Raw genomic sequence first — 12,880 nt, forward strand, 5'->3', positions numbered from 1 at the left:
TCTATTCAATTAGAAAGTTCATAGAACACAGATGAACATTTATTTCATCCTGCTTCAGAATGGAGAATTGCTAATACTAGTCCAAGGCTCCAGTATCTCAGTTGTACAGGCCCTGTGTTAAAGGAAGGGAACGGTACCATGTTTATTTTTCACTAATAGTGGTAGGACAATGTTAGCAAAGGCTACAAAGAAAAACATCCCTGGAGTCGAAATTTAAGAGGGCATAAACAAGTGACTATCTACAAGAATTTGATTAATTTGATTGTATGTAGGAATTGCCCTTTCAGATTTTTCTTCTTCAAGGAACAGAAACAAATCCCTCCCAAGTTCCTGCACAAATGTATTGGTCTTCTGTTATTACAAGTCCCTGTCATCTTGAATTAAAGTAAAAAGAGGAAGTGGAAGGGTTTTTTTCTTAAAATATTTCCCATTTTATACTAAAATTTCCATAAGAAGAATGCCACATCTTATAAAGTTATCCCAGTAGATGACCAAGCACTGAAACAGAAGGATTACCTAGTGAGGAATTGGAGAAGGTTGGGGTTTTGCCATCAGACTTTAAACATTTTTAAAACCACTGACCATTGGTCAGTTTACATTTTATACACACTTGAAAGAATGGCACGTTAAGGTAAATGAACACATTGTGATGCCTTCCAGTGTTACACATGTGACAAACCAACCTGGAGATCCACATCTGCCTTAAGGAACAGTCCATTTGTTTAAATAAACTCATAGAAAACTGACAGGAACAACCATCCAAGAGTTTTTAAACAGGTAAAAACGAATAAAGTGTGAAAATCCTGCACCTCCCGTAAACCCCCTCTGTGGTTGCACCGCGAGGGCCGCGTGGTGCCGGCCGAGTCCAGAGAGAGCCCCGGCGGGCAGGGGCACCCGCAGGGACAGGCACCACACTGCTGCCTCTGCCCTTAGCTGATACACTGAAAAATAGCAGCATTAAAGTACAGCCTGAAATAGCTTAGCTACTACCTCAACTTGGTAAAAATGTGCAAGAATAAAGAACACCAGCAGCATTTGAATGGATGCGTTTCAATTTGGTTTCCGACACTTCCCTCCCGTACAAAGCACACACAAACACAAAGCTGACTCTGAGCTAGTAACTGTTACTTCTCGTCCATCTTTGAAAACTTTTCCCTTCATTTACTTAACTTTTTAAAATCCTACTTAAAAACCTATTCAGTGTTAAAAAAAAACTCACGAGAATTTTAAGGTAGCTTCTAAAAGCCAGGAAGCTGATGCTTATTTCCCTCCTTAAACTGGAGAGACACAGACTATCCTAATCACCTGAATTTCCTTAGCTGAAAACTTAAACATTTCAGATTCCTGTTCCTGAAAGCGACATTTGTAGAAAAGTCTCTCCAATACATTAGAAACTGAAGGAGCAAAATCTCCCAGTGCACACATAAAGGGTAACTTTTTGCTAGTTTGCTCTTGTGTTGTTTATATTGTACCTTTTAACATAGAAAATTAATGAGTCCAGTTTTCTGACAACTCACAAGGGAATGTATAAGAGGAGAAATCAGAAGGCCTTTACTAAAGCCAAGTTTTGCATTTCCCTTTTTGTTTAAGTATGATAAGGCTTATTAAAAAAAATAAAGTAAAAATTAAACCAAAAACACAAAAAAACCCCTCTAAACAAACAAAAAAAACCCAACCAACATCCCTGGGAAAAAAAAACCATAAAAGTCTTTTGGAAATACTTAATTTCTGAAAACATTAGACTACTGGAAAAAAAATAATTGCAAAATTAAAGGAAATTCAAGAAATCAATTCTCGTATTTCAAATCAGTTCATGATTTCATCATCAGCAATATGATCCACTATCTTTTCCAGCCCAAAATTACCAGCTTTGGGGAAAACATATTCATACTTAACACAAATAATTAACGGGTTAAGTTAAATTAACTTTTTTTCCCTGATCCACATGCCTGCATGTTAGATAACATTACATTAGAACTGAGCATTGTAATGAGAGATTGACAGCAACAACCTGTCACAGTAACCAAAGCAAAAGCAATTTTCTCATGGTTACATACTATAGATCAGTAACTTAATATTAAAATTAACTTCCTATATAAATAAAAATTAAAAAGTTGGGCAAAAGTAAATTGGCACAGTCATTATGGTATTGCTTTCCAGTTTCAACACTGCAAGGAGCAGCCACAGATTCCAAACACCAAAGGAAAGGGCTATCACCCAGCACCAGGTGTAGCTTGGGTTTTTTGCCTTTTCCTTGAAGTCATCAGCAGTGCTCCTGCCTCAGGTCCATCCCCCTGAGTGGGAGCAGGCAGGAGTGCAAGGATTGCTGTAGAGCTGCTGGGGAAAAGGGAAACAAATACAGAGAAACAAACACAGAGAATGCTTTACTGCTCTGCACCACATGGCTCAAGTCAAGGGTTTTTCAGGATTGTGACTAATTTTTACCTTCAAACAGGCAAAAAATGAAACTAAAAATTTTAAAAAATCAAAACCTTAAGCCTTCAAGTTTCCTTGCCTCATTCCCTCCCTCCCCCCAAAAGCACCTCCTACTACAGACAGTTTTTTCTTTTTTTGAGGGTTCAGAAGTTGGAATGTTGTGGAAATACACACAAGAGAGAAGGAATTTCTAGTTGTACATTACATTACAAAGAGGTTTGCTCCCAGACCTAAGGAGGGAGGGATACTAAGCAATATTAAATTCCTATAAGAATCCTTACAAAGCATGCAAAATATTGATATACTCACAAAATTGAAATTTATATTTGTTCCTTTCTGATTTTGCAACTTCACAGTACAATAAATTCTAATATTCTGCAGCAGTCAGAATTACAGTGACTACAAAATCATTTCCCTTTGATTTTTTTCTATTTCCTTGAAACACTCCTTTGCTATTTTTTTTTAATTGAGAGTTTGCAGATCACCCATCAGAAAATGTACAATTCAGCACAAGAGGAGTTGCCTTCTGTGTCATATTTCCCTGAAAATGATGCTGACACCTGACCCTACCAATCTTCCAGAACCTGTCCCTCCCTCCCCTTTTTGTGCTGATTCCTTCCCTTGTCTTCCAGCCGTACTTTCCTTCCTGCCAGGATGATGATGGACAGATGCCACTAAATGGATGCTGCATAGCTGGGTAGGAGTAGCAGGGGCTGGAATAGTTTAGGAAAATGGCATCACTCCCACCCCCAGGATGTTTGGCACAACTGCTTCAGAGCCAGAAGGCTGGCTCTGGATACCAGCGATTAGATTCTGCAGTTTCAATTCCCTGGACAAATACTGCTGCCTTTTCCACCCGGTAGCTGTAACTGATTTAGGGAGGGAAATACAAAATTGGTGTTTGGCCAGACCTTTTGTACTGCTAGATGGCGTTCCACAGAAATTTCTCCACTGCTCTTAATTAAAACAGAGTTGGAATTTCTGGAGAACCCACAATGCATGCTACTTGCTAGATTGTCCATAAAGTATGTTCTGGCATTTTTTCAGAGCGTTTGTATCTATCAGAAAAAGACTCTTGTAGAAACAACGTACAAAGCCTCCAAAAATTCAAGTATCAAAGAAAAAAAAGATGTTCTGATAAAAGTCTGGAGTAAACAGCCAGACAAACAGAGCCACTGATTTTTTTTTTAATCCACAAATTCTTCAATTACTTTTGCAGAGATAATATATTTTCTTTGGAGTGTTGGGAATTATCAGTCTTCCCAAATAATTTTCATCAAGTTTGGTGGGGTCTAAGGAGTTTAGCAATCCTTCCGGGATAATATTGCCTCTGCTTTTATAACCAAACAACAGAATCACTGACTGTTATTCTCCCTGCCTCACTTTAATTTGCCGTATTTATTTATTTCATTTTGTTGAGTTTGTCTCAACCCAACAAAACCCATCAGAAGTGCAACATAGGCAAGAGCAGGGCATCTCTTTCCCTGGGATGTACAAGCATTTCTATGGGAAGGGCTGGGTGAGCCAAAAAACCATACAAACAAAAGAAAAAACCCAGCCCCCAACCAGAGAACAGTTCTAGCTGTACATAAATCTCTTTGATTTCTTTAGAACCATATTCAAATCAAGACTTGAATTTCTGTGGAGAGAATTTTAGATCCCAGACCCTTCTCTTCTCCTTCCTCTTGCAAAGCAATGCTATTTTTTGTAGCCTCGAACAGTACTTGAAAAACAGCAGTTATTAAAGACACAGTTGTGATATATCCTTTAACACCCCTTCTCCCAAAAAGGGGTGTCCTATCAAGTGGTCCAGTAGAAATCTTGAAGTTTCTTTATGATAAATTAAATCCATAAAATGAGGAATACCTTCTGTCACATTCCCAACAAGAATAATCGCCACACTCTGTGGTGCATTTGTCCAAGTGTCTATTGCTCCTTCTAGTGGAGACTCCGCACAGCTCCATCTCCGGTTAGTCCTGGTTCTACCAGCACAAGGAGGTTTTCCCCCATTCCCTCCAGCTTGTCTCTGGTTAACAAACAGCAGAAGCATCGAGGGCCAGGATTCCCCAGGACAGGAACAGGCCAGTCTGAGGAAACACCAGTCATCTTTTTTCCCAGGGTGACAGAGTTACACCAAAAGCAGTTTGTGTCCTGTTGGTACCTCAGGCACCTACACCTCTGTGGAAAAGAGAATGTTTTGCCTCTTGCTGTCCGGAGTAGGGATAGTCTCTAGCTGCAGGAAGTACAGAAGAACTTGAACCTGGAAAGAGAAACAACAAGGTAATATTAAAACCCTTGTGAGAACTGGTGATACAGCTCTCTGGGTCATCTAGCTGCCGTGTATTTAATACATTGTATTAGAGCAGTAGAAATAGCAGAACTTGCAGTGCTTCAGAGATACTCTTTTTAGATTCCAGGTGGAACAATGGTGCTGGTTGGTTCCAGCAATGAAAAAATTAAATGTAGAATTTGTCCTTACTCAACGGAGAAATACAAACCAGTTTGACTCAGTGACACAGGCTCTGTGCTCCAATCCCCTGCATAACCTTCAAAGGCAGCAGTGGCCAAAGAATTTTGTTGTGCATCAGTGAAGGTGGTTTAAGTGCTGAGGAGCATTGTAGAAACACTGCCAATTCTTCTATCCCAGGCCAGCAGCACAGTGCTGGGACACAGCTCCCCAAAAACTCTTCCCATGCATGAGCACACACAAGATGCACACACAGACATTCCTTCATGAAAAGCCATATTTGTACAGATGCAAACTGACCTGCCTGAAGGAACACTGTTCTACAGACAGGCTAAAATGTCTGTGTGAGGGAAAAAGTTGTTTTGTGTTTATCAAAAAAATGACCACGAAAACCCAGAGGGGTTGCTGAGCCAAGCCTGCCACAGGACTGATTTCCCAGAAAGTGTCTTCACAAGATGGAATGGCATTTAAGATTTCAGGATTTTACCTGGGACATGACTTCTAGTGACCAGCTGTCAGTCATTGTGATGGGCTGGGTTGGGTTAGCAGGGATTTTACTGTCCTTCTCTGAAGGTCTGAGCAGTGTTGGTCCAAAGACAGTGGCAAGATTATGTAGGGACATCTTGTTCACACTTTCCCTCTCAGCAACCCTGGGAGAAGAAACAATGCACAAGGCAGACCTTCATAAATATCTGAGTTTTATAAATGAGAAACTGAGGCACAAAGTTTAAAAAATTTGCCTAAGGGTAGAAATGTCTGCAGCAGAAACACAAGTAAAGCCCAGATTTCCTGGATTTTAATCCAGAATCTCAATCACAAGATGATCTTTCATGTCTCCAAGACAGTCACTGGTATGTACAACATACTTATGCAAATCAACACATTGGGCAAGCATTAAGCCAGCTTATTGCATTAATGTCAAATGCATGACAATACTTTTTCACAGTTACAACCATATTACAAAGACATAGACAAAACCAGAAAGATGACTACCAAAGAAACTGACAACTGCAGTTAGGCAAAGTGCTGGAATTTAAAAAATAGATCATACTGGATTTCAGAGACCTTCTGAGACAGGGTTTCCTAGACCTTAAATATGGCCAAAGTTTCATGGTTTATACAAAAACCTTTCCTGGTCTTTGTATCCAGATGCAGGTGCAGTCTCAGTGACACTGCAGCAGGAATTTGCATTTGCCATAGCTAAGCCCTGACTCTTTTGTTATTTCTTTCCTCCAGTTCTAATCCTTTTTCAGTATGAGTGGGAATGGAATTCAGGATTTACTGCCTCACTAAGTGAGCATGAGACAATAGTTATCTGATGAGCATTCATAGCAGATCAGCAAATACTTCTTCATTTCTGTGATTCAGCAGGTATTTAAAGCAAAGAGTCCACTTTTTCAAAATAGCCAAAGCTTTACACATTAAATGCATTTCTCAAGGAACCATATATTACCTTTTTAAATGGTCCAGAAGGAAAAGGAATGTCACAAGGTTGGGTTCTGGAAGTGATAGCAACAGATTCAACATACAGCTCTCCTTTGCAACAGGATCTGAAAGTGCTGCAAGACAGAGAAGAAGCCATCACTACAGGCAGCAAGTGTGAATCTGACTGAGCCATGTCCCAGAACAGCCAATAGGGATGGTCCCAAAAGGACTGACTACATCATCATCAGCTGGAAGGTCAGAGTTGCACATCAATACTCCACAGCATCTTTTATTTCACAGATTCATTAAGAATCCTTTTCTCTCAAGCAGTTCAAGTGCTTTGAGGCTTTCAATCATCGATGTTTTCCTCTGCATCAAGATCAGATGAGATACATATCCCCCTCCCCTCCAAAGGGGTTTCCCTGAAGCCTGCCTGGGCAGTGGGTGTGCACAGCCCCAGCAGGCAGGCTGGCATTCTGTCCTGAATCCATCCTTCAGAAACCTGGGCTTTTGCAGCTTGCAGACCAGCATGGCAAGCGCCCATACTGCCCCACGTGGGAAGGCAATGTCATTCTGAGCTCCATTCCACTCCCCTCACAGCTTGCTCCAGGCTGTTGTCCAACACTAAAGACAGGGTTTATGATGCTTTAAGAGCAGCCTCCATTACCAAGGGTTCCTGGTGCTGCACCTACCGATGCCTTCAGCAAAGTTGGGGTACAGCTCGTCTGTGAAGAGTGGCTCCGGCAGCTCCCGGAAGTACAGTTTGAGGGTGCCTGCAATGGCATTAACGTCCATCTCACTCATCATCACTGACACATCCTTGTTATCTGAAAGAGGAGAGAATAGAGGAAGGGTAAAGATGGACTGCTGGCCTTGCATTCCTTCTTTTCCTTGCTTTGGGTCTGTTTATCTTTTGTCTCTGCCCAAACAGTTGGGAGTTTTCCTGTTTACATTTCTCTGGATTAAATGAGCAACCTTCCAGCTGAGAAGTGCTGCACAAATGACTGCAAGCACTTCATTGCTTTACATCAAGCCAGGGAACCCCACTCTCCCAGGGCCAGCTGTGCTGTGCCAGTGACCCCAGCCTGATCTGAACCAGCCCCTACTTGACTGTATTTATATGTATTTCAACTTTTATTACTGACAGCAGTTGTTATTCCAATTCCCTGTCTCTAACAGCTTAGAATAAGAGATTCTGAGATTCTCTTAACTCCCCACTGACTGTAGCTAAAGCAATTCAGGGCTTATATTCCAGTTTTGTTACTACTAAGAGCAACAAAACCACCCCCTCCCCCTAAACTAAACAGCAACCAGCATAAAGCATAAAGCTTTCATAAAGCACTGTAAGCCAGCATTTAACAGAATTTTAAAAAGCTGTTTTTCAAACTGTGAAAGACCCTTACTTGCACTAGCCGAGATTAATCAGTGGTTTCGGTAGCTTAGGGTGATTGAAAAGAAAACACAGGAAGGAAATTTCCCTAAAAACCGAAGGAAAAGTGCAGGGAGGGTGAGTTTGGGTGTCTGGCACAGGTCTTGTGACTGGTGGAGCATGGCTTGAACAGTTCTTGGACCATCACATGGAAGCTGGAATAGGGCAAAATTTCACTTCTTGTACCTCAGCAATTTGGAAGCGTTTCACCTGCCTGATCCCAGGTGCCTTTTGGGACATACAGGCCACTCAGTTAAATGTAGCACCAGTAAGGAGCCTTTTTCTGCCCAAGATCAAAGAGAGCTTTGCAAAGGTTGCTCAAAGTGATCTAATTTTCTAAGCCTGTGGACATCAGTCCACATAGAGTTAGGGAGAGAAGCCCCAACCACCAATACCAGTTTCATAAACAGCCTTCCTAGTTCTAAGGAACACTGGCTTTCACAAAACATTCTTTATTTTAAGGACTTCTATTAATTTGGACACCTCACAACAGTAAAGAAATTATGAATTCTAATTGCTGATGTTTCCCCCAGAGAGGTGTCTGCCATTTACAAAGATTTGGCAAGACAGGTAAAGCCATCATTTCATGGCTTTAAAATTAAAATTTTTAAATTTAAAATTTAATTTTAAATTAAAATTAAAAAAGCACATTTTGGTACAAGGATCCATCCTGTTTTATGTCTTGGGTTACATCAATAAATAAAACATGCAGCCAGGGTTAAAATTATTTTCCTTGAGTGAGAACCTCTACTTCTTAATGCTTCTTGGGCAACATAAGATTAAAAATAGCACAGCCACCTGACAGGGAGCTCAGGCAGGTTCTCACAGAGCAAAGGGAAAAGTCAGACACAAATACTTACTGACATCAAAGGCAGCTTTCAGAGCCTGGATGTCGGTTGCAACCCCGGAGACGCGGTAGATCCCCACCTCCTCCATCCCGCGCCGCTCGATCTCCTCCACGCACTGCCGCACGATGTACGGCACCTTCGACCTCTCTCTCCTGAAGAAAGCCACACAGAGGTCAGTTCAGCCCAGCCCTCCGTGCCTGCTCCCCAGCCAGCCACAATGGCTACAGGCACCCCAACATTTCCCTGTGCAAACCCCTTCTGGAAAATGGGCTGCTAGGAGATCTGAGCAGGCAGTCAGGACTGAGCTGAAAAACTCCTTTTAAAACTAGAGAGGGTTTTCTGACTGTCTCAGCCTGGCTCTGGCTGTTCTGCGGCTTCCCTGAGCACTTGAGCTCTTGGCCAGGTCCCAGTGCCCCCACAGCCTGCAACTCTGCCCAGGTAATCAGAGGATTCCCAAACAGCCCTCAGATACATAGCAACTGTTGCCTTCAAACTCATGCAATTCCATGGGGAGGAAATACCACACTTCCCAAACCATACAACAGAACAAACAGGTTTCTGCTGGCAAATGATTCATGACAAAAGATCAGGAGTTAAAATAATACAATGGGATCTAAAGACCTTGAACATTTTTGATTATGGAAAGGAAACATCACTGTTCAGTGGCTCTGGAAATTTGTGACCATGTCAGCTAACTACAGAGAAGGCAAGGGCAAAGAGGATTTCCGGAATTCAGAGGAGTGAGAGGCTGTCAGTAAACAGTCTGTGTGCAAATTGGTTTTTATCTCTCCAAAAAAAGAAGCTCAGAGATTGTAAAGCATCTCCTGTCTGCAGCCACATCTACACTCCTATACTAATGGAGCAGCCTGGACAGCCAGACCCCTCAGGGGGACACAGGCAGGTGCACCCCACTGGCCACTTGTCTTCCTGAAACACAACGGGGAGAAACGTGACCCATCAGCTCACTTGGTGACAATGGCAATCTTGACCCCGAACACGCCTGTCTGCTTGCGGGACGGCATCCTCTTCAGGCTGAACTCCCTGCTGGTGAACTTCACAGACAGCTTCACTTCCACCTGAACCAAAGAGAACAGCTGTTACTTTTTAAACATTTTCTTTTTCTTTTTTTTTTTTTTTTTTTGTGCTGCAATGAAGAGCAAGAAATATAGCCCACAGGAGGTGCAGAAGCAGAGCTCATTTCTGTTTGCCATGCTTACCCCATTCATTGAGATGACTGTGCGCTGCCAATCTTTGTCCTGCAGTGCCTGCGGGTCCAGCTGGAAAACAGAAGTTAAGAGCTAGGGTCAGACTTCAGAGAAACCAGCCAGCCTGGAAGGCTTCTGCAAGTGAGCAGAGCACGATCACTTTTACCTTGTTATTTCTTTTCCATAGGAAAATCCACACTCTTAAGTTTCCTGGGTTTCAGGGAAACCAGGTTTTGGATTTTGTGAAGTTCTCTAAACAGGGCTGATGAGGATTCACACACATGGAAAACCCAGCAACATGAGAACAGTGTCTGCTCAACAATAAAGGCAACCTCAGGGAGCACAACCAATGTTTGAATCTCTTGAGAAAACATGGAAAGCTGTCCTTCAACCTGCCTATTCCTTTTCATTTCTCTTTGCACATAGAGGCAGGAAGAACACAAGGCCCTGCTATTGCAAGCAGTTATTAAACAGAAACAAGTTCCAATCTCTCAATTTTGGCTTTGCTTGTTGATCTTTTGAGAGGACAGTTGTGAGGCTGGGGAGCAGCTAACTCAAGTGCTAGAACATCACCCAGCAATTCCACTACTGCCCTGGTAGAGCCCAAACACATCTGAAGGCCTGAGGAGTGGAACTCAGCTCCAGGTAAACTGGCAAGAGAGAGGAGGAGCTGTCTGCTCGGGGGCTTGATCAGCCATTGGAACCAGCCAAAGCAAAAATTCTCCTGAGACAGCTTTGTAACTCTTGAACACGGAGGCACAGTAAGACCAGGAGGAGGCAACTGCAGCAAACTGTTTTGAGTTTACTGCTGTCAGCAAACAGACAGTCATAACCAGAACTGCTTTGCAGCACAGCTTCCCCCTCTCACAGAGCCCCACGCATGGCCAGAGAGCTCTGGCAGGGGAGGGAAATGCTAGAACAATGGCAGCTGCAGGAAATTCTGGGAGAGCTTAGACACGGTCATAGCTGTACTCAGATCATCAACAGAGCAGCCCAATGCTGCTGACAGCTACAGACACAAGCCCCCCCATGCCCTTCCCCACTCCCCAAAGAAAGGCAAGCAGCAGAGTGAAGTTCCTCCCTGCTTCCTCCCACTGCAGAGACCCCAAGCAGCAACAGAACAAGCGAGGCCAACCTTGTCCCTGCGCACTCTGTTGCGGACGTGAGCCCACAGAGGGTTGCTGCCAGCACACAAATGTTTCCCTGTGGAACTGGATCGGCTCCTGTAGGTGCAACGCCGGCAGAAATTGCTGAAGAGCCCTTGCAAGGAATTGTCAGTAACCAGCAGCTCCCACATTTTGGGAATGTGCAAAGGTCCAGGAGGCCAATGGGCAGCAGCGCTTGGCTGCAGAGCTTCAGCGACCCCAAACACAGGACTGCTGGCCAAGGGGGTTCGCTTTTAACTCCGGCAGAGCAGATCCGCCCCCGCCTGTGGGGCTGGCCAAGGGCCCCACGGGCTGGCCAGCTTCTAGGCTGCTCTACCCTCAACTTCCGTGCTGGAAGTTTGATTTCTTTCAACAACTGAATTCTTTCCCAGAATCAAGAGGAAACCATTTCTGAAGTGTCTGGTTTCCTATGAGGAGCAACCATGCTAAGTATTCCTGAAAGCTTGATCTCCAGCTCTGAAGAGTCATCTGGTTAAGCTGCCAAAATGACTCTGCTGACGGACACAGTCACAGCCAATCCTCTTGCTGGGAACTAGTTTTCCATATGCTTTTAGAATGGAGTCACTGAGTGTATTATTTATAGCAGAGAGTTATATTATTTATAGCTTAAGACTAAAGGGGAAAGAGGGTTTGAATATTTGCCAAAAACTTTAAAGGAAGAGTCCAGCAGAATCCAGTTACAGTTTATTTCAGCCAACAGGTATTACTGGGTATGTCTCAGTAATGACCAGGGAATTCCTGCCACTGCATGAAACAAAAGCAAGTAAATAGCTGTTAAAAAGAATACGAGCCAAACACCATCCTGTTCTGTTTCAAGAGTGACTTTGACAGTGCTGCAAAGCTCAAGCAGAAGCTGAGTGTTGGGGCTGAGATCTCGCAAAGACTTTTCCTTGCTGGAGCTGAGAGCTCACAGAGACTTTTCATCACTGGATAACTACTGGGGCTGAGCCAGGACTAGGAGTAAACCTCCACGTACCTGCCGCTGCCTCTTGCTCCCTTGTTTCTGAACTCTCCTGCAGAGCTGGCAGGACCCCTGCACTCCCTCCTACTGTTTGACTCCCGCTGGAGAATGCCTTGTACTGAATGGGGACAGCCAGGGAGAACTGGCACCAGGGCTGGCTGACCCAGCCAACCCTTCATGAATCACTGGCAATAACAACAGCAATTAAGGGAAAAAAAAAAACCAAACTCCTCCAAGGTGCTTTTTAAATAACAAAGCAAAATGATAGAAGCTATTAAAAGAGCAAAGCTTGAATAAACTTTCAGCAACACTGAGTGAGACAGGAAGATCAGGTCTAACAGTCTGATAAGTCACAGCAGGACATAACAGAGTCAACAGGAAACCAAGAACTGTCACTGGGAATGCAATCAAGTTTCAGTCGTGGTCCCAGCTGATGACTGACCTTCTGAGGCCAGCAGGAGCAACAGAGGGAAAGGGCAGCTGCAGCAGGGAGGGAGAGAGCACACTGAGGACAAGGAGCTAGCAAGAGCGATGCTCCAGCACAGAGGACAAATGGGGCCATGCTGTCTTGTGGCCTGATTTGGAGATCAGTGACCTGAAAGAAGGAACACTGAATAGAAGATGGCCAGCACAGCAAAGGGAGGCAGCTCTGGGCAAGCTGTGCCAGCTCAAGCAGGGGAGGCACTGTGCAACTGCTGCCTCTGCATTTGACAGTGGAATTTATTGCTCCTTTACACAGTCCCTCCAAACAGTTGCTTGGTTTAAATGACATGCCCCATCTTCATTGAAGCAGAGCCAGTGTGTTGTTTCCATGCTCTGTGCAAATAGGACAGGCCTGCTAAAAGCCTCACAGACCATATCACATGGGCTTGTTTGCACAGTCCTCACCTAAAGCTCATGCTGAACAGGAAAATACAAACCAACCACTCTGTTTGCTGCTCCC

General features: G+C 43.6%; 1 protein-coding gene across 1 annotated transcript in view; it reads right to left on the bottom strand.

Moving 5' to 3' along the window:
• Positions 1-2,884: 2,884 nt before the first annotated feature.
• The window catches only part of BCR (BCR activator of RhoGEF and GTPase), a 93,123-nt gene continuing 83,127 nt past the window's right edge, over positions 2,885-12,880 (bottom strand). The window contains exons 18-24 of the mRNA XM_066331238.1: positions 9,823-9,882; positions 9,572-9,681; positions 8,618-8,757; positions 7,021-7,155; positions 6,357-6,462; positions 5,391-5,553; positions 2,885-4,696 (exon numbers count right to left, since the gene is read on the bottom strand). Coding sequence (XP_066187335.1) covers positions 4,607-4,696; positions 5,391-5,553; positions 6,357-6,462; positions 7,021-7,155; positions 8,618-8,757; positions 9,572-9,681; positions 9,823-9,882 — 804 coding nt within the window. The 3' untranslated portion in view covers positions 2,885-4,606. The remainder of the gene's footprint in view (positions 4,697-5,390; positions 5,554-6,356; positions 6,463-7,020; positions 7,156-8,617; positions 8,758-9,571; positions 9,682-9,822; positions 9,883-12,880) is intronic.

The sequence above is a fragment of the Sylvia atricapilla genome, chromosome 17, assembly GCF_009819655.1.
Source record: "Sylvia atricapilla isolate bSylAtr1 chromosome 17, bSylAtr1.pri, whole genome shotgun sequence".
In the NCBI taxonomy this organism is placed as follows: Eukaryota; Metazoa; Chordata; class Aves; order Passeriformes; family Sylviidae; genus Sylvia; species Sylvia atricapilla.